Here is a 22606-nt window from a genome sequence, read left to right as displayed (position 1 = left end):
CCTTAAGTAGCTCTTGTACTTTTAGACTAGAAACAAATTTTATTTCTAAAAAAGAATTGTTTTTTGACACCAACTCGGTCGGGTAGATCTTTGATGTGTAACTATTGAAATCCAAGGAGAAATTCCATCGAGACACCCATAGATCGAAATTTTAGTAAGATTGAGATAATACAACAACGTAATTAAATATCTACAGCTCAAGATAAGAGTGCTCCTTGAATTTCCAAAAGACAGAAGAATTACTATATCTCATACAAAGTCTGATTGGTTTCTATCTGAACTTTGTTATTTAAGATTCTTTCAAGACAAAACTCTATTATGGTAAAGTAATTTAACATACTTGTAATCTGTCTAGATGCTTTTTGCGTCAATTACAGGAAATATTTTCCATAAGCATTTCACTGTATGGCAGCGAATAAGTATGCATAAATAAACAATTTCAAGAGTCTCAAATTAGATCTATCAAACTGCGTTGAAGTGAAACTTGATCATAAAAAAGCCTGCTACCAAAAAAGAAGAGGTTAGAAGAAAATTTTTGGAAAAGATTCTCCTCTAAGATTCCCGGACTGAGATCATATTTATTTTCAGCGCTGAATCATAGTAACTTTTGTTGTGCATTTTACTCTGTCAAGTGTCATGATCATGTCAAAAATTGGATGAGTAAAAAATCAGGACAACTTAGTTATTCTGAATTTGTTCTGAACCGCATGCCAAAATCATACTGTGCCATTACTGCTCAGAAAAAAAATATCAGCTTGAGAAAAAAGTTCTCAGAAAAAAATTCAGCATGTAAACGCTGAATTGCCTATGAAAATAGCAAATAAAAATATTATTCAGTCCAATAAAAAATATTCAGTCTGATTATAGTTCTCAGGATCTTTTTCCCCAACCCTCTTCACCCAAGTTTGGCTATTTATGTTGGTTGTTACCCTGTGGCAACGCCGACACTGCGTGACCCTGTGACCCCGACACAGGTTGTGACACTCCTGAACCCAGACACTGGCGTGACCCTGTGACCCCGTGACCCCCGACACTGAATGCGACCCTGTGACCACGACACTGGTTGTAACCCAGACACTGGGGCAACGCAGCTCCACATCTGGGAAAAGCAAAGATACTTCACGAAGATGGTGTCCACGTGAATTATTGTTTTCGCTACTGTTGATGGCTTCATCTGTTTCTAAAAGATATTCCCACTTCTAAAAGATATTCACAAAAAAAACTATCCAGTCAATAATATTATTCGTTTTTTTTGCTCTGTGTATTTTTTTGAAAAATTTTTCTAGAACTTTTTGTGTTTTCATTCAGCAGCTTTTTTGCTATTCCACTTCTCGACGAATTTTTTCACGCTTGACTCATTAATTTGTGTGTGACCTAATTTGCGATGATTTTTACACTAATTTTGTTGCTATAACAAATGCCATAAAAGGAAAGAACTGCACAAATCCGTAAGGCTAGGTGGTGAACATAATAGCACCAAATAATTTGAAAAAATCGGAACCTAGTCATTTGAGAATCGATGACTCTGATTACTTTCACACTTACTACGACACTGACTATCATCATTACTACAACTACTTACTGACCTTTTATTTTTTAAATTTTAGTTCATAATTATAGTTCAGTTCGAGCCATTGCGCAGAATTTTATCAATCAGATCATAACGACGTATCTCACTAATAATTGGCATTTCTAACACGATTCTACGATAACTATGGTGCGAGGCTAATCATGAACCGTAGATGGTATCTCATGTGTGAGGGTTTTGCAGTTTAATTTACCAGGACATACAAGTCATTACACTTCAGAACTGAATCATGGATCTTTCAAAAAATGCACAAAACACTGGTCATGGCATATTATAGAATGTTTATTATGAGCTTCTATCAACAATTCTGGTGATTATTTGACAGCATGAAAAAAAATTCTGCTGTTACTCTGAACAAGATGAAAAATATTCTGCTGTTACTCTGAACAGACTGAAAAATAATCTGCTGTTCGTCTGAACTTGATGAAAAATATTCTGCGGTTCATCTGAATAGGATGAAAAAAATTCTGCTCTTCATCTAAATAGGATGACATGAATTCTACTGCTTATCTAGCACTCGATCTACATGTGTTTTACTGTTCTACAAAGTGACTCAAGGCGGCAAACTCAAGCGCTTCTATTTTAAGCGCGGAAATTTACTCAAATTTACCTTACAATTTATTTGCTTAAGAGGCTTTCAATTGGCTGTGTAAATAAAGTGGATGTGTGGATGGCTCATAGTGGAAACACAAAGTTGGCAAAAATTAATTGCAGAAGTAACAAAGCGTGGAGAGTTAACAAAACATGCAGAATTAACAAAGAGGTGTAAAACAAATGAAGGAATTAATGAAGAATTCAATAAATTGAATCATTTTGATACTGAGTTTATTTAATACAGTTTGAATCAGTTTAGAATTTTAAACGACATCCACCGACCTCACCGAACTCCACTGACCTCCACTGTTTGTTCTGGCAGCCGCAACTCATCACAACACTCTAGCATCATCCACCGACCTCCATCAACCCTGACTTTGTTCTGGCAGCGGCGAATCGTTTTAAAGGTAAATATTCAGCCTCCAGGAGATCAAAAACGGTCTCTACGTGTATCAAAGAGACTCCCTGCTTTTTATAACCAGGTGGACCAGACATTTGATTCAGACGACTGAAATAAGCAAAAGCGCCGGCAGACAAACTTTTCAAAAGGAAACAAACATATCCAGTCACGGGCAGATCCAGAACTAAAAAAATCTGATTGAGAGAGAATCGTGGATAGAAATGACCTGCAAAAGGATCAACATTCGTTAAAAAGATCGTTAAGCATGTCTTTCACAAAACACTTTGTATCACCTTTGTGCTGCAAGTTCTAAATGATGCCTATGCATTCCAAGTAGGTCTGATCAGACACATTTTTTATCTGCCTTGACTTGCAATAACTCCCGGGCTATGTCAATAGCTCCACATGAAATTCAACGGCTAGTTACATATAAACCAGGGCTGTTTCATCATTTAGCCTTATTGTCAGATATCGTTTTTGAAAAAAAACTAGTTGGAGTAATGTATATTATTCTAGCTACAAAAAGTTGTATATCGTGGCACATAAAAGCAAAATATTATACAATTGGGCTACAGAAAAACTTTCAAAAACAATCATTTAAATACAAAACAAGCTATCAGTTTTTTTACGAATTCGTCGAGAACGCCTAATATCAAGGCCGCCATGTGACGCTAGCCTTCTCCAAATTGGTTGAATTGAAATAATTTTTCATCATCAAAATTCTCTCTTTTAATATGTTTAGTGCTCTTGTAATGAACCCCTCAGGCAACCACTGAAACAAAAATTATTGTTTGCCACAACTACAGGATTGAGATCCGTTCCGCGCATAATTAAAAAGCCATGCATATGAACAGCGTGCATCGAATAAAAGCCTCAATGCCATAAGCACTAGGAAGGGTCACAAAGGCAAAGTCATTTTCAGCATTGAGTTCAGCGGATTGTTTTCTTCATAATTAGGTTTTTCTTCACCAGCAACATCTGGGAAAGAGCATTGTGGTTACTGCTAAAGTGTGTTGCAAATGTGTGGCATAGATCCAGTACTCTATCAGCTTCTCTGTTGTGAAGAGTTCTCAAATAATAAACTCGACCGGTTAATTGGGTATCAAAGTAACACAAAAGAATAAGCCAGTAACAGATGAGCAAAAACAGACGAAGTAACATACATAAGTAATACACGATTAACATACATCAAAAACAAAGCGAAATCAGCAACACCCAGGTTGAGGTCGCGCTCGAAATCGCCTCTGATCAGACCGTCCCAGACAAGTGGGACCTTTGATCAGACCGTCCCAGACCGAAGTGACCTCTGATCAGACGAGTATGCGTTCGAAGACAATTGTGCGCTCGAAGTGCGCTCGAAGCCGCCTCTGATCAGACGAGTTGCAGACCGAAGTGACCCCTGATCAGACAAGTTCCAGACCATTGTCCAGACGATTTCCAGACCATTGTCCAGACTAGAGTGCGCTCGAAATCACATCTGATCAGACAAAAGTGCGCTCGAATTTGCCTCTGTTTAGACTAAAGTGCGTTCGAAATCGTCTCATCAGAGAATGAATTGAACATGAACAAATCTCTCAATATCGTTATAATATATTCATTTAATCTATCATTTTATCAATCTTATATTCAACTAACAAAAAACCAATCCTGAAAGTATTGCTAATGAAAATAAATCGAAAAAATTGATCAAAAAAATTACTGAGTATGCCATTTATTTATGCTTTTAACTGAATAAATGAACTTAGACAGCTTGGCATAAAAACGTCTTGATCTACTTTGATTCAAGATCTTATCTTGAGGGGATCGGCAGTTGTTATCAGCTGGACCTCTTGGTTCTGATCAAACTCATCAGATTTTCAGATGAAGTTCTGATCAGAATGCTGTTTTATTGTTGACTCTTACCAGAGACAACAAAAGTTAGTATGCAAACAAAAAAAAGCTTGAAAAAAATTCGCTCAAATTGGTCTCTGGTCAGACTAGTGTGCTCTCGAATTGGCCTCTGATCAGACAAGTTGGCGCTCAAAACTGCCTCTGGTCAGACCGTCCCAGACCGACGTGACCTTTGAACAGGCAAGATCCAGACCATTGTCCAGACAAAAGTGCGCTCGAAGCCTTTTCCAGACCATGTAATTCGAGCGCACCCGGAACATGTGTGCGCTCGAAACTCGTCTGATCAGGGGTCACTTCGGTCTGGCCACCTCGACATGGGCAACATCAGAAACAATAAACAAAACACTAAATCAAAAAACTACAACAAGGCAACAATCAAACTATAATAATGAAGACCGACGATTACTGATTGAAAAGTGAGGACAAATTTGACCAATCCAACTTCGATGAGAGTTACTTTGTTGTTGTGATATCTCTGATAATGGCGCTTTAAATTTGAGGAATAAATTGTTTTGAGACTGCAGAGCTCGCAATTCTGTCTTCCTGAATCCTTGAAATGTGGCGCGCAGTGAGATATTGTGCACGTGACACATAGATACAATACACGCATTTATAACTCTTCATTTGCCGCTCACTCACATTCACCGCACGATTACAATTTATATTCTCATTTGGCGCCCTTCGTTTTTTATTCAAATACTCTAGTGATATCGGCCATTTCAATAAACAAAGATATTCGCAACAACTCAATCAAAAAACGTAATCAGTTAACAACAAGGGAACAAAACAACCTTCAATCAAATCTACAATACACACCATATAAAGACCATTGAGTCTACTATTCACTCTGGAGAAAGATAAACTGAAAGAGACTGAAAAACACTGGGATTGACACACCACGGTCGAATCTTGTACTACTACTGCTTCTACTATTACTACACCTCAACTAATTTTGACTCGCACATCGACCTCCAACCCCTTCTACCTCCATCGACCTCCACCGATCTCCATCGACCTCTACCACCGACCACCGCCACCCACTTCCGCCACCGACCTCCGCCACCGACCTCCACCGACCACCGTCAATCTGCACCGCTTTCACGCCAAAGACCTAAATGCACCATTTAGAAGAAGAAGGCTGGTTTCTAGGGGCGGCCATTATAAACACAACGTGGATTTTTGAAATTTTCTTTATTGATTATGGAATTGCTATGCGCAAAGTGCAACATCAAAGTGGTGCTTGATACTTGTCAGACTTCTCAGTGAAACAGCAGAACGCTAGTGATCCTAGAATGGATCTCTCATTATGCTCAGACATATAACAGTGTATGACTCATCATACTCAGATAAACCGCAGTCCCCTTCTTATCATATACAGAAAAACGTCATTCAAAACGTCATCATTAAAATCATGCTGATTCAATGCTCAGTCTATCAGATTTATTTAGTCTGCAAATAACGGGATTCAGTGCTGAGTAAACTTGAGATATAATGATTCATTAAAGAAATGCTATGAGAGTTAACTTCGGGTACTTTAAAAATTTAATGTTTTCAACTCACTCAGATGGATTTAAAAAAATCAAACATTTTGGAAGTTTTATTTGAGCATAATTTGTTTAATTGATTTTGTGAGGCAGAAATTTGGAAAAGTCTCATGATTTTAACTGGAGTGTAGATTTAATATGAAACATACACTAATCAGAAGCTGCTTGATTGTTTTGATGGCTCTAATTTTTAATGTTTTCGCTGTTCGATGCTCCAATAACAATAACAAAAAATGCTATCACCCACTTTGGTATTCAAGTGCAGCTTGTCACTAATAACAAAAATTTCAGTTTTCTCCTGAATTTAGTTCTGGATTATTGCAATGAGTGGGTCATGATCAGTGTTAATTTTTAGGAGACTCGCTCTACCATTTACGAGAAATGCATTTTATTGGTGATGAATGGATTTCCAATAAATTTTGAGAAGTTAAATGGCCAAAATAGTTGTGCTTGTTTCCTTCGACATCCTAGATTTTATGTTACCTCTGCTCTCAACGTCTGATTTTTGATTACCAAAAGATGAGACCCCAGAGCCCTTGATACAAATTTAAAAGTGCTATCAATTTTTGGGAAATTTTTGCGGTAATGATTATTGAATATTTCAGAATTTTTTTCAGGACAGCAAAATTATATGAAAAATTGAAAAATTCACGAAAATTTGTTTACTTTATGATTTGCTAATCTCTTGAACCAAAAAACAGTTTTTTAAACCAAATACTTTGCAGTTTTTCCATAATTGCACCTAACCTCAGATCTGAAAAGAGTTGAGGCTTGATCAGCAAGGTGTAATAAACATTAACTGTTAAAGAAATAAAAGAACAGTTTGTTGGTTCTGGTAGCTTTTTTCAATAGATAAGAAGAAGTTGCTTAATAATTCATCTGCCTCGGATATTTGAATGGAAAAACTGAAAAATTCTTTGGATGATATTAGCGTTAGTTATTCTTCTGGTCCTATCAGCTCAAAAGTTTTATAATTGTAACTCCTTTACCAATTAGGGCGCATCATACGTTTATAACGTATGATGCATCCTCAGGAAAAAAGTTTTATGGTGTTATTTTCAGATATTTTGATTATTCCTCTTCTTGCTATAATGAATTTAGTTTTTTAGGGATAAACATTTTAGTGTTTTTGATTATATTATTACTATAATTGTTATAACAATGATAACAATTGTACTGATTTTTTTTGTTGTTATTGTTTTGAAATTGTTATTATTGTTACTATTGTTATTATTTTTATTATTATTATTATCATTATTATTACTATTATTATTATTACTACTACTATTATTATTATTTTTATTAATTCTATCATTTTTACTTTTATTATTGTTATTATTATTAATAATATTATTACTACTGTTATTGTTATTTTTATTATTATTATTATTATTCTTTTTATTATTATTATTATTAATATTATTATTATTATTATTATTATTATTATTATTATTTTTATTATTATTAATATTACTATTATTATTATTATTATTATTATTATTATTATTATTATTATTATTATTATTTTATTATTATTATTATTATTATTATTATTATTATTATTATTATTATTATTATTAATATTATTTTATTATTGTTAATTCTCATTTAGCTTGTTTTACTTAATACTGTTTTTTTTAAAAAAAGTCACATCTCCAACTGTTTCTGATTAAACATTATTTTTGCTTTTATTTTTATTAATTCGTTTTTGTTGCTTGTTATTTGCTTACAAATATTATCAGTAACGTAAGCATATCTTTTTACGGCAAATTTTTTACAAAAACAAAATTATCATTGTAATTAATAATTAGACATCAACCATAGTTTTATCTTATAGATAGCAGAGTTCTTCTTTGTGCCATATTTGTTAGTTTTAGAGTTAAGTTAATAAGGTGATCAACTAACTGCATCTCGAAAATCATAAAATTTTGAAGTTGGATTCACTATAATCAAAAGAAAACAGAGTTTTGCGTTCAAGTTTTATTATCTTTCACCATATTTTTGTGAAACCAAGATACCAATTTTATTACATCAACATTTTGACCATCACCACAATTATTTTTCCAAGAAGCCCTAATCATGATGCAGAATTGTCAATACATCTTCACCCGGGTCGAGGTGTCAACGCTAAAAAACGCAAAATTATGTAAGATTGGCGTTGAATGCGTAGAATTTATGTAAGATCTACGCTTAAGCGTAGATCTTACATAAATTCAACGCATTCAACGCTAATCTTACATAATTTTGCGTTGAATTTTGGCGTAGATCTTACATATTTAGCGTTGATTTTTAGCGTAGATCTTACATATTTAGCGTTGAATTTAGCGTAGATCTTACATAAATTCAACGCATTCAACGCTAATCTTACATATTTTTGCGTTGAATTTTGACGTAGATCTTACATATTTAGCGTTGAATTTTAGCGTAGATCTTACATAAATTCAACGCATTCAACGCTAATCTTACATAATTATGCGTTGAATTTTGGCGTAGATCTTACATATTTAGCGTTGAATTTTAGCGTAGATCTTACATATTTAGCGTTGAATTTAGCGTACATCTTACATAAATTCAACGCATTCAACGCCAATCTTACATAATTTTGCGTTGAATTTTGGCGTAGATCTTACATATTTAGCGTTGATTTTTAGCGTAGATCTTACATATTTAGCGTTGAATTTAGCGTAGATCTTACATAAATTCAACGCATTCAACGCTAATCTTACATAATTTTGCGTTGAATTTTGGCGTAGATCTTACATATTTAGCGTTGAATTTTAGCGTAGATCTTACATAAATTCAACGCATTCAACGCTAATCTTACATAATTTTGCGTTGAATTTTGGCGTAGATCTTACATATTTAGCGTTGAATTTTAAAGTAGATCTTACATATTTAGCGTTGAATTTAGCGTAGATCTTACATAAATTCAACGCATTCAACGCTAATCTTACATAATTTTGCGTTGAATTTTGGCGGAGATCTTACATATTTAGCGTTGAATTTACCGTAGATCTTACATATATTCAACGCATTCAACGCTAATCTTACATAATTTTGCGTTGAATTTTGGCGTAGATCTTACATATTTAGCGTTGAATTTTAAAGTAGATCTTACATATTTAGCGTTGAATTTAGCGTAGATCTTACATAAATTCAACGCTTTCAACGCTAATCTTACATAATTTTGCGTTGAATTTTGGCGTAGATCTTACATATTTAGCGTTGAACTTTAGCGTAGATCTTACATAAATTCAACGCATTCAACGCTAATCTTACATAATTTTGCGTTGAATTTTGGCGTAGATCTTACATATTTAGCGTTGAATTTTAAAGTAGATCTTACATATTTAGCGTTGAATTTAGCGTAGATCTTACATAAATTCAACGCATTCAACGCTAATCTTACATAATTTTGCGCTGAATTTTGGCGTAGATCTTACATATTTAGCGTTGAATTTTAGCCTAGATCTTACATATTTAGCGTTGAATTTAGCGTAGATCTTACATAAATTCAACGCATTCAACGCCAATCTTACATATTTTGCGTTGAAATTTGGCGTAGATCTTACATATTTAGCATTGATTTTTTGCGTAGATATTACATATTTAGCGTTGAATTTAGCGTAGATCTTACATAAATTCAACGCATTCAACGCCAATCTTACATAATTTTGCGTTGAATTTTGGTGTAGATCTTACATATTTAGCGTTGAATTTTAGCGTAGATCTTACATATTTAGCGTTGAATTTTAGCGTAGATCTTACATAATTTTGCATTGAGTTTTGGCGTAGATCTTACATATTTAGCGTTGAATTTTAGCGTAGATCTTACATATTTAGCGTTGAATTTAGCGTAGCTCTTACATATTTAGCGTTGAATTTAGCGTACATCTTACAAAAATTCAACGCATTCCACGCCACGACAATCTTATATATTTTGCGTTGAAATTTGGCGTAGATCTTACATATTTAGCGTTGAGTTTTAGCGTAGATCTTACATATTTAGCGTTGAATTTAGCGTAGATCTTAAATAAATTCAACGCATTCAACGCCAATCTTACATAATTTTGCGGTGAATTTTGGCGTAGATCTTACATATTTAGCGTTGAATTTTAGCATAGATCCTACATATTTAGCGTTGAATTTAGCGTAGGTCTTACATATTTTTGCGTTGAATTTAGTGTTGATCTTACATATTTAGCGTTGAAATTAGCGTAGGTCTTACATAATTTCAACGCATTCAACGCCAATCTTACATATTTTGGGTTGAATTTTAGCGTAGATCTTACATATTTAGCGTTGAATTTAGCGTAGATTTTACATAAATTCAACGCATTCAACGCCAATCTTATATATTTTTGCGTAGAGTTTTGGCGTAGATCTTACAAAATTAAGGTTGAACTTTTTGAATTCCGTTTCAGACCACTTTATGATTTCAAAAGTTTTTCAAGTTTTTTTTTTCAAAAAGTCAGTTTTTTCACTGTTTCGATACCTATACTTCACAGGTGAGAAAAGCAAAGTCAGCAAAAAACCACTTTTTGTGCTCTTTTATAGTGCAAAATCCATTTGAGATCATTTTACGATTTCAAAATTTTTCAAGTTTTTTTTCAAAAAGTCAATTTTTTAACTGTTTCGTGTTTCGACCCTATACTGCACAGGTGAGAAAAATCACTTTTTAGTGCTCTTTCAAAGTGCAAAATCCGTTTCAGACCATTTTACGATTTCAATACTTTTTCAAGTTTTTTTTCGAAAAATCAATTTTTTTACTGTTTCGACCCCTATGCTGAAAAGGTGAGAAACGTGAAGTCAGAGAAAAATCATTTTTAATGCTCTTTTATAGTGAAAAATTCAATTTAGAGCATTTTACGATTTCAAATTTTTCAAGTTTTTTTTTCAAAAAGTCAATTTTTTAACTGTTTCGTGTTTCGACCCTATACTGCACAGGTGAGAAAAATCACTTTTTAGTGCTTTTTCAAAGTGCAAAATCCGTTTCAGACCATTTTACGATTTCAAAATTTTTTCAAGTTTTTTTTCGAAAAATTAATTTTTTCACTATTTCGAACCCTATACTCCTAAGGTGAGAAACAAGAAGTCAGAAAAAAACTTTTTTAGTGCTGTTTTATAGGCTAAATTCAACGAAATATATGCAAGTTCTACCCTTAATTCAATGCAATATATGTAAGATCTACGCTAAAATCAACGCAAAATATGAGAGATCTACGCTAATTTCAACGCAAAATATGTAAGATCTATGCTTTATAAGGATTGCGGCTCTTAAGGAAACCAAGGTACGGTGGCGCAATGGTAGAAGAGGCGACAAGTAAACAGGTCATTGGTTCGAGTCCCATACCCAGAGTTCTACGCGTTGATTTTTTGTAAGATCAACGCTAAATTCAACGCAAAAATATGTAAGATCTACGCTAAATTCAACGCTAATTATGTAAGATCTACGCTAAATTCTACGCTAAATATGTAAGATCAACGCTAAATTCAACGCAAAAATATGTAAGATCTACGCTAAATTCAACGCTAATTATGTAAGATCTACGCTAAATTCTACGCTAAATATGTAAGATCTACGCTAAATTCAACGCTAAATATGTAAGATCAGCGGCAACTAGCGTTGACAAGGTGGAAAATTCACCGCCATTTCTTACATAATTTTGCGTTGAATGCGTTGAATTTTTGTCTTCAAATTCAACGCATTCAACGCAAAATTATGTAAGAAAATTGCGATGAATTTTCCGACTTGTCAACGCTAGTTGCCGCTGATCTTACATAATTTTGGCCAAATTCCTCGGCCCGGGCAATATCATCAGTGAAACGAAAGATAAAACCTTTCTCCGAAACTTCAGCACAAAAAAAATAGAATTTATTCAAATGTATATTTTTTGAATATTGTGTCAGGACGACGGCTTCTGCATCTTTTATAGAACTTTGTCGAAGGCAGAACAATATTCTTCATGAGGTATCTATAGTTTTTAAGATCTAGCATTAATTGTCATGTTTCGTTTCACTGGTTTAGCATTTGATATAAGTCATAAAATAAAATTATAATCATAATTATTGGCAATTTCTCGCACTGAGCGTATTGCACCAGATTTCACATGATATGTGGTGGCGTATAGCAAATTGGCAGGCCATTCCACTCCGGGTGCGAGGCGTCAATGATATCCCGGCTGAACCTGAAGAACGCGTATCCGTCGAAACCAGCACTGTAATCAGATGTGTGAATAGGGTATCCCAGGTAGGAGGTGAAGTAACAATTGAGTTTGGACACAGATGTGCAAGTAACAGGGGCACAGCCCACGAAGAAAGCCCATTGCCACATCATCTAAACAGAAAGATGCTTACATTAAATTGTTATTGTTTTGCTTTATATAATTGTTTTTTAATAATAATTTTACATTAAATTTGAGCATGAATGATGAAAATTTTTAGTAGACAGCATGGAACAAAAGATATAAAATATTTGACTATTAATTTCCTTTGAAAGATTTTTGGTAGCCTAGAATGCTGGGCTGGCAATTTTTTTAATAAATATTTTTCTAAATATACTGTCTATTATTCAATCAGTTTATGTAATCGTACTGGAGCAGACTTCTTGTAATAGGATCCAAATAATTAAGCATCATTCGGGTATTCAACTTGACCATTCACCCAAATCAATAAGGTTTTCCAACTCCAAGATTCAGAAAAATTGGAAAAATTTTCTTACTATAGTAAATGGTTTTGAACTCTTTATTTCTCTATTATAGGGCCGGCGAGGACAATCGTCGAAATAGTCGGGTTGGAGGGTGGCGTTGTTGACAGGATATTGATAGTATTTAAGTCTGCCGTACCTGAAAAAATTACAAGTCGCAAAATGAATGCAAGTTTGTCAGCAAGTTATTAATAATGTCAGATATGATGAATATTTTAAAATGTTAATTGTTGATAGGCGATGGAGTGGAAAATTTTGATTTTGTTAAAAAATCGTATCTTGTAGTCTTTTCAATAGCATTTTTGTGACTTTTTGTTTTGAAAACACAGCAAAAAGCGAACCATAACATATTCGACCCACACTTGAAGCATGGAAAAAACTCTTTCAATCTTGCTTTATTTGTATTGAGAGCCAAAATTCATGAACCTTACCATTCTTCCACATAGTCCCAGCCGTCGCCCTCATAGTAAGTGCTGCTCAGCTTGTTCGCCGTCAACTTCTCAAGCTCAAAACCGTAATGATAGTTACCCCATATCGGAGAAGTGCATTTGTTATGGGTCCTTGCCTTGTATGCTGGAAATGAAAAAGAAAGAGAAATAACTACTTTTCACTGACCATCAGTTCTATTCATCCATATAATTTGCATTTTTCATTGTGATTAACTTCAACTCCAAAGCAGAGAGCACAGCTGGAAAATTTTCAGACACAGCTTCAACTCAAATTCGCGGGAACACTCCACCCTTTAGAAACATGATATCTAGTGGAGCAACTCATGAAACAACAAATGAAACAAAAAAACAGCCAATTTCATAATCATTTATTTATAAAACATAATTGCATAATAATAAAATATAAGGACACGTAGCCGGCATGAACATTCTTGGTAATCATACAAAGAGCATTTATGAGTGCCTATAAGACATAGAAAATTTCTTAGCATGATCTTCCAACGATTATTAAGATTCATATATGATTTTTCTATGATACCTAAGAGTCAATTATGGTCCTTGTACGATTAATAAAAACCATTCATGACCTTTGTATGGTTAGATAGAACCTCAGCAAAATAACCAGGAATACGTTAAATCATTTTGTCCTTTTATTCATTCTTAGAGAATTAGGCACTTAGTCCATGTTTTTCTCTGAATTTTGTGTATACAAGATAAATTCAACATGACAACTTTTCGTTTCCGTATACAAAATTCAGAAACGACATGGAATACTTGCCTAATTCTCTAGTTTTGAACACAAGAACAACATTTTTACGTACTACATTGCTACATAATTTAAGGCTTTCTGATTTTTTTGCCATTAAAAGACAATTTAATTATGAAAATTGGACAAATCATAATAGGCTGCGAAAACGAGTCTAAGACTGTGGAAAAACTAAAAATTTCAAGAGAAAAGGTTTATGATTGGGCGATTTTTGTCATATTTCTCAACAAAAAATTGTTTTCTACAAACAAAACCACGATCACCTAGTGTCTAAAATTTCATATGTATCAAAAATTGTTTAAATTTTAACTTAAGGTAGTAAACAATTTGCCAAAAATTGCACACAGTTGCCTAAAACTAGCAAAGTAGCTGAAAAACCTCCAAATCAGCATAAAGCTCATATTAATTGCAAGAAACCTTCAAAGAACCATCTATTTCTGAAGCTCTCTTCGGGCGAAAGAAATGAATTATTTTATCTTCTTTGTTTCAGTAAACAATTGAAAAGATATTGTAGGTTCTTAACATATCTTGACAATGATATCCGGTTTTATATGACAGACCTTTTTTCAAGATATAAAACTGAAAGCATCATTTTTGTCCTCCGATTTTTGGTTGCCTCAAAATGCATCAACTTACACAGTCCATAATGCCACTGCAGAGGTGGAATAAAGGCATCTTGTCTCTTTTTGTTTAGGTTGCAGAGAATGACTTGGGCAAATCTGTTGTGTTCTGTGTACCCCACTTTGTCTCCACTCGGCTCCCACGCCGTTGGAATTGTCTGGTTCAATAGCGGATACTCAATCTCGGCACTCGTGGAGTGGTCCTCCTAACAGAGCAGAAATAGAATTAATTGTACAGATGATCGATCATCAATTTTGTGGCTAATGTTTTTCTTGCTCCAATTATTAATAAAGTAAAAATTTTCGGTTTCTTGGCTTTGCGTCTATCAGAGCGTGTTTAGTTTTCATGTCTCCTTCATTTTCTGTGCTTCAGTTTTTTTTTTAAAAAAAGTCTTGTTAAAAATGATTATTGGCAATGTAACTTTTTGGAGTTGATAAATTTATGAACATAATTTCAAGTACTATTCAATTGGTTTGAGCTTTCTGCTTTAGATCTATATTAAGCGAAATTAGAGATGAATCTTGTGAAAGTTTTCCGAATGATGATGGTTCTGTTTTGTGATTAATTGATTAGAATATTGAAGGATTTTCGGGTTTTATAGCTGAAGTGCTTTTCAATAATTAGCTTTGAAATAGAGAAATGAAAAACACAGTTCATTTTGGTTTAAACCTTGTCTTCTGAACTTTTTTTGCTATGTCCGGAGATTAATTTTTGCGGAAGGAATGCCAACACTTTTTCTTTTAGAGAGCATATTGTTTTCTATCAGAAAGCATATTAATTTTATTACACAATGGTTTGCAATCACTGATATATCTGCTTCAGCGTTTTATAAAAATATACATGAATAATTTCTGATCTTCTGATTTTTCTAAATGGTACTGTGACAATAGTTTTGCATTAAGTGCATATTAAATTAAGTATTTATTGTAATGGCGAATTAATTATTCAATTGCTACAAGTTTTACAAACCATATTATTTCTCTTATAAATCACATGTTTTAATTCTCTTGTTGTAAGCAAACATATTCTTTTTAATCTGTGACAACCGATTAAAAAATAGCAATAAGTTAAAAAATTCAGAGATACATTCTTTTTATACCAGTAAAAATTAATTCTCGAAAACAATGCAAAACTCTCTGAAAATCATTTGGATTTTTAGTGACAAAGCGTAATCAGCAAAACAAGAGCAGAATTAAAATAGTTATAGATTTGTGTGAAACGACAAAGTATCAAAACATTTTTACTTTAAAAATTTTAAAACTGATATAATATTTCAATGTTCTGATAGTATTTTGAAAACGAACCTGATATATTGCAGTGCATACTGGGTCCGCCCTATGATAGAGATGTGGCTGTGGCGATGGAAGGAATTGTGCAACTGTGTGTACGACTGCAACACACATGCAGGCGATGTACAAATCAAGCAGCATTTTTTTCTCAAATTAGAAAATGTCACCGGACAGCAAAGTTGTATATCTGATGAGGTCTGTATCGCAGTTAATGATTTTTGACAAATTTAGAGAGTATATATACTATGAATTTGAGATACGCCAGATGACACGGGAGGTTATTGATCGGATATGTACTTTGTTTCCAATTACCGCCAATTAATGAGGTTTGGTAAAATTAAATTAATTTCGCGTAGCTTTTAATTGATAGCTCGTAGAAAAATAATAAAATTTTAATTTAAGAAAGTTCACTGCTCGCAATATGAAAATATGCTCGAACGATAGCTGACGCCCCCTCGAAACAAAACTTGACTTAAATATATATTTACTGAATTTCTTAAGCGGTTTTGGAAGTAATTTAAGTTGCCAAATTTGTTTGATTGCTGATAATCCGCACTTTTTCCATTTCACTGTTCTAACTGTTTTGGTCTGTCAACGGCGCTAATTGTAAAGATAACATTCATTTTCTCGATTCTATTCAACCGACAGAATCCATTTTCTCCTAATTGAGGAATTTATGTTTTCCTAGTCATTTCAAAGAATTTTGTGAGCATATGGGTTAGATTAAGTCCCGTATCTTTCTTCGTCAAATTCCAGAAGATCTCGGAAAGTTTTTCCTTGAATAAAATCCAAGTGGTATTTAAATTTTAATGGAAACATCTTTTTTGTGAAATAAATGCGTGTTCTCTAAACTGTTCGCTTTCATTTTTCCTCTGCATAACTAGTGTTCAATGTTTCAGCATTGCATTTCAACTGCCAATAAATTGACTGCAGCCCATTATTTGATTTGTAATCCTGTATTTGTGGATTTGTGTGTGCGTGTGTGTGTATGTGTGTGTGTGTGTGTGTGTGTGTGTGTGTGTTTGTGTGTGTGTGTGTATGTGCGTGCGTGTGTCCTGTCAGTGAATAAATTGATGTGTTTAAACGGGAAATAAAAGAGAAAGAAAGTGATGGCAAGAAAGTTTGCAAAATTGAATTGTTGACATACTGGTACGCCAGAAGTTTGTCCGAGAACCCAATGGCAATGTGGTGCGTTTATAACCAAAAAAGAAGACAGATAAACAACAGGTTTCAAAACAACAGATGCACAACTGCCACTTTTAAAAATTTTCATGCCCCTTCATGAAAACTAACACCCACGACGCCGTTATTAGGAGAGAATAAGGGTATAAAGCAATTTCCACTCTTAACTAGCAGGGAAAAGTTTAAGCACTGAAGTATCTAATACGGATCAAAAGTATGAGCAAATAGTGTCTCTTGGCGTTCAAAATCTCTACAGCGTACCAGTAGGGAATTTATATCAAAATAAATCGCAATGAATTGTTTCCTGCCGATGAAGGTGCGGAAAAACCGCCATTAGCCATGGATAATTTTTTGTTTTGAGCCATAGCAAAAGGTGTGTTTACAGTTAGAATGATAAATGAAATGATCGTTTTTTACAGTTCGAAAACCAACATTTCACTTAGAAAACTTTTTCTCAGTGACGAAATTTTCTAAAAAAATGGACAATTTTTTTTTCTCACAATTCATTTACTTATATTTGTGTAAAACTCAACCAGAAGATAAAAGGGTCCAGCAAAAAATATTTTTTAATTGAGTAGAAATCTATTTATTTGTAGACTCAAATGTTTGAGTCATGTCCAGCTTATTATCCTAAGGAGGAAAGTAAGAACATGCTTGTGCACCCTTAATTGACATTTTGATGCATAATGAACGTTCGTCGTTAAGTTGAACAAATTGGCATTGTCTGGCTATTCAAAATAATCCAGCTGAAATAAAAAAAAAGAAAAACACGACAAATGTGGAGATTAGAAAATGACATTTAAATTGAATCGGAAATAGAAGAAATTCGTTTGTCTTCAATTTGTGTTTTGCAATAGAGCAAGGCAACCAAACGCTTTAATGTTGATAAAAAAAGTAACATGCTGGGAAATTGGGAAACAGGAAACTCTAGACAAAGGGAGAACAGAACTCATTAATTCATAATATTTGCAACATTTTAAAATCTGAAGACTTCAATATTATTTCAACTCAAATTAAAGAATTAGCTAATTGTAGCTGAAAACAATGATAAAACACCGAATATTAGGCAAATTTAGTTCAAAATTAAAGTACAGTTCGATCGAAAACGGTCATTGATCATTTCATATATAGGACGTTTAAGCAATTGACGAAATCTTTCCGCCTCATAGTAAACTTAATCGTATACTTACATTATTTGTATAGGACTAAATTACAAATTGTGGACAAAAAACATAAATATTTACAAATAAAAATATAGAAAAAATTTCCAATCTTGGTTAAATCAGAAAACAAAACCTTCAGTTAAGGATTGCCTAATTACAAAGAGTTCTATCTCAATTGCACATAATGTTGAAGCGCTAAACACTACATTGAAATATACATCCACCACGCTATTTATAATTCTGACTGAAAAACCTGACTTTTGGCAACATCGCAAGAATTTGCAGAGTGATTCCCGGGTCAAGGTGTCACCTATAACAATCGCTAAAAGATATAGTATTTGCGGTGAACTTGAGTAAAAGTGTAAGATTTGCGCTCAAAGCGATTAATGCGGTGAAACAAATTTTTGAGCGGTGAATTTTTTTCACCGCTTAGATGGTGAAAGAAAATTTTTCACCGCTAACAGAATGCGGCAAAAAAAAAATTTAGCGCTACCAACAGAATGCGGTGAAAAAATTTTTTACCGCTACCAGCAGAATAATGTTTAAAAAAATTAAAAAGTTAAAATTGCAAATCTTACAAGTATTTACCAAGCTAATCTCAACGCTTATCTTAAATTCACAGGAAATATGATTAACGTAAGTGACCGATGGCGCAGTGGAATAAGAAGTTGTTGACATGTGGGAGGTGAGAGGTTCCAACCCGTGTACCGCAGTTAGTTTTTAGTAAGAAATCCGGTGAATGCAATGAAAAAAATTTCACCGTTAAAAACCGCGTTATTCACCACATTCAACGCTAAAAGATGCCGGCGCTTTGCGGTGAAACAGTTTTTTTCACCAGTAATCATCGCTAATCTTTCATTATTTTTTGACCAAACCTCGACCCGGGTAAAGTAAAAGTTTTGTCGTCTGAAAACTCCATCATTTTGTTCGTTCCTACAAGCCTCTAGGTTAGAGAGAACAACATAGATAATTATAGATGTAAAACAATCTAGCTATAGACATTTGCATATTTCATTGGGTAGTCACATACAATCAAAACTGTCAGAACCGATTGGTGAACAATTATTCCTTGATTGAAATGTACAATTTGGGTTGCGTTCAGCTTGACAAAATATTGTGTTTTTTTAATCATCTGAACTACATTTTGCGTATTCTGTTTAGTACTGTTTGCTACGGCGATACAACAACCTGAATGAAATTCAATGCTGAACTCTGTTAAATGGAGTCTCTATACAATAGCAAAACCAGGGTCAAGGTTTGGTCAAAAAATAATGCAAGATTAGCCGTGAATAGCTAAATTTTTCACCGCAAAGCGCCCGCTTCTTTTAGCGTTGAATGGGGTGAATTTTTGCGGTTTTTAGCGGTGAAAAGTTTTTGTCACCGCCTTCACCGGTTTTCTTAAGAAAAAAAACAGCCGTACACCAGTTCGAACCTCTCACCTCCCTCATGTCAAAAACTTTTTATACCACTGCGTAATCTGTCATGCACTTCAACAATTCTTGTGAATTTAAGATAAGCGTTTCGATTAGATTGGTGATTATCTGTAAGATCTGCGTAAACATTTTTTTTCACCGCATTCTGTTGGTGGAAAATTTTCTTTCACTGCTTAAAAGTTTTTCCTCCGCATTCATCGCATTTAGCACAAATCTTACTTTTTTAATCAAATTCGCCGCAAATCCTACATCTTTTTAGCGGTGACACCTCGACCTGGGTACTTTTGCTGGGATGGATGTCAAGACGTTAATTGACTCCCAATGGATACACAAAATTTCACTGTTTTTAATGCTCTTAATTTAAAACATAAAGGAAAGGCCCCCAAATTACAGACTTGAGGCACGCCAGATGTAATATTACTATTTTAACCAATATTTTGGACGTTAATGCATGAACGCCAGAACTTGAGCAACTTAACATAAAAAGTTGTTTTTTTTTGTTTGGAACTGATGCGGTACAAAATCAAAGGCTTCCTCAAAATCAATATTGATGCCTAAACAAAACTTAACAAACATAAGCTTCGTTAAACTTTTTAGAAATATCATAAGTTGTGTTACCGTTCTGTGTATTTTTTCATAAATTCATTATCCTTATTTCGAATTCATACATGTACATTCGGATAAAAGAATTTAAATCAGTTTTCAAAAGATGATCAGAAATCAACTGAGCCATCAGGTGTGCATTTTCTCGAAAGGCAATTGAATTAACGTTATATGAACCCATAGATCAGTCGCTGCAACTCAATGGCATCATTTTTTTTGAATTTCAATACTTCTTAATCGCGAACTCGATCAAAATTATTGGTTTAAACATAGTGCATTCAAATCTTGAGCCATTTGAATCAAGAAAAAAAACAAGAAAAAACATGTTGGAAAGATTGGTTATCTCTGTCGGTATTTGTTATACAGTAACGTAACTTCATTACTAGCTAAAAAAATGATTTTCTAGGATGAAGATGAAAATCTATGAATTTTGAAACAAGATTTTGTGTTTTTGAACTGAAACTATTCTACTTCAAGGCATTTGTCTAATTTTATCTTTCATTTTTTTGAAGCACATAGTTATAAAAAACAGTTCAAAACAGTAAAATTGTGATTAAATCGGTAAAAATTGAATAATGAACGTGAAGTTCTAAAGCTATCAGCGCCGGTTTTATTTTGAGAAAATTTTCAAACAAGGAGGCTCGGTAATGTACGTACGCACATTAGGTTCCCACCCCGCTGATTCACATTTCTGAGTTAATTGGCTACCAAATGATGAAGAGTTAGAAAACCTTCAGCATCTATGTAGGTCAGACATGCCGACATATTACCACATGGATTGCAGAGCATGCCAAGGCGGATTCACCAATGGTAATACACGCAATTGATTGCAACGGTGATAAAACAGCTTTCCAGTGGAAGATATTAGACTAGTGCGGCAACCAATCTAATTTAAACACACTAGAGGCGCTTTATATAAGAAAATTGAACCCGGCCATCAACACGCGCGACGAATACCGAATTTAAGCTAATTTATGCATGGTTTTTAATGAAAAACATGTCGATATGCATCTGCTACATCAAACGAAAACATAAAAGTAAAATTTTTTAAATACGACTGTAGATATGTAAAACTTTATCTTTAATTTCCTTGAATGAGTGGATTTTAAGGATTTGCATTTTATTTTCTGTCTGTTTATTTTGCATTTTGTATTCTTTATAAGCTGACAATGAACTCAGAGTTCGAAAATCTTCGTAAGAAAGGTTTTAATTGGCGGTCCTTTTTAAATCTTTCCTAATTTAGTTTTTTTACATATGAAGGGCTTGACGTTGCATGACCACTAAACTAGGTGCTGTAATGAGTAATAAGCCAAATTGTGCCACTCGTCGAGAAGCTTAGCGTTAAAATTGTATGAGAATTTTGATATAATATTAGCAGATGCATTTAACCTTGCTTGAATAGGGATCTGGGTCTCGTAGTAAGTAACTCATTGAGCTGGACCGAAAACTGCCTTATTAGATCGAGCAAATCCCCAAGAGCCCTATTTAAAATCAGAAGGAATGTCTCGGCACATTGTAACACTGTAACAACTGTACAAACAAATGAACACTCAATCGGGATGAAAGATGCCCCTGGAACCCCAAAAGCCTATTACTACTACCACTAAACACGAACGTTTCAGGATTTGAAATGTGGTACTTTAAAATCTCGGACTGCAGAGCTCAGGCGCTTAAAAAATGCTCTTGAGTTTTTCAAGTTTAAAAGAATTCATTTTTGTTCCAAATGCTAAACCAAAGTTTGCGCTGACTATTTGCTTTATCTATTATTTTTTAGATTGCTGATGCGTGTTGCATTTATTCATCCAGATTTAGGAATTGGAGGAGCAGAACGATGGTTGGTCGATTCCGCTCTAGCGCTGAAATCACTTAAACATGATATTGTCATATACACATCGCACTACGATACTACTCATTGTTTCGACGAAACAACATGCATGAACGTCGTTTGTCGAGGTGATTGGCTCCCTAGGAGTCTTTTCGGAAGGTTTTTAGGGAAGTGCATTCCTTTTAAGTTACGGCATCTGCTGCATATTGTTTTTTATATCCATAATTTTGTTATAACGATAAGCTGAACAGGATATTTTTTGTTATGGAGCTTTATTACTATGTGCACGGAACAGGTGACTATCAAGAATAAACCAACCTCACATAAGTAGTAGTAGTATCAACTGAAAGTAGTAGTATGTATCAACTGAAAGCTCTCCTGTAGCGTAAATTCCAATGGAAAAAAAGTTTCAAGCTTCTTTTTGAAGAAGCTTTTGATGCAAACTCTTTAATTTCCTTGAATGAGTGGATTTTAAGGATTTGCATTTTATTTTCTGTCTTTTTATTTTGCATTTTGTATTCTTTATAACCTGACAATGAACTCAGAGTTCGAA

General features: G+C 33.9%; 2 protein-coding genes across 2 annotated transcripts in view; one reads left to right on the top strand and one right to left on the bottom strand.

The window, feature by feature from the left end:
* The window catches only part of LOC142350658 (uncharacterized), a 444386-nt gene that overhangs the window by 388268 nt on the left and 33512 nt on the right, over positions 1-22606 (top strand). The gene's annotated exons all lie outside the window — the stretch shown is intronic.
* Positions 11891-16047, bottom strand: LOC142351065 (uncharacterized). Its single transcript, XM_075403145.1, has 5 exons — positions 15863-16047; positions 14574-14763; positions 13154-13295; positions 12738-12861; positions 11891-12353 (listed from the first exon to the last, which is right to left on the bottom strand). The coding sequence occupies exons 1-5, from the start codon at positions 15986-15988 to the stop codon at positions 12123-12125; spliced, it is 813 nt and encodes a 270-aa protein (XP_075259260.1). The 5' UTR covers positions 15989-16047; the 3' UTR covers positions 11891-12122.

Source organism: Convolutriloba macropyga, chromosome 12, assembly GCF_964194025.1.
Source record: "Convolutriloba macropyga chromosome 12, txConMacr16.3, whole genome shotgun sequence".
Lineage (NCBI taxonomy): Eukaryota > Metazoa > Xenacoelomorpha > Acoela > Convolutidae > Convolutriloba > Convolutriloba macropyga.
Note: the sequence above shows the minus strand (reverse complement) of the source record. Positions and strands in the feature narration are given on the sequence as shown.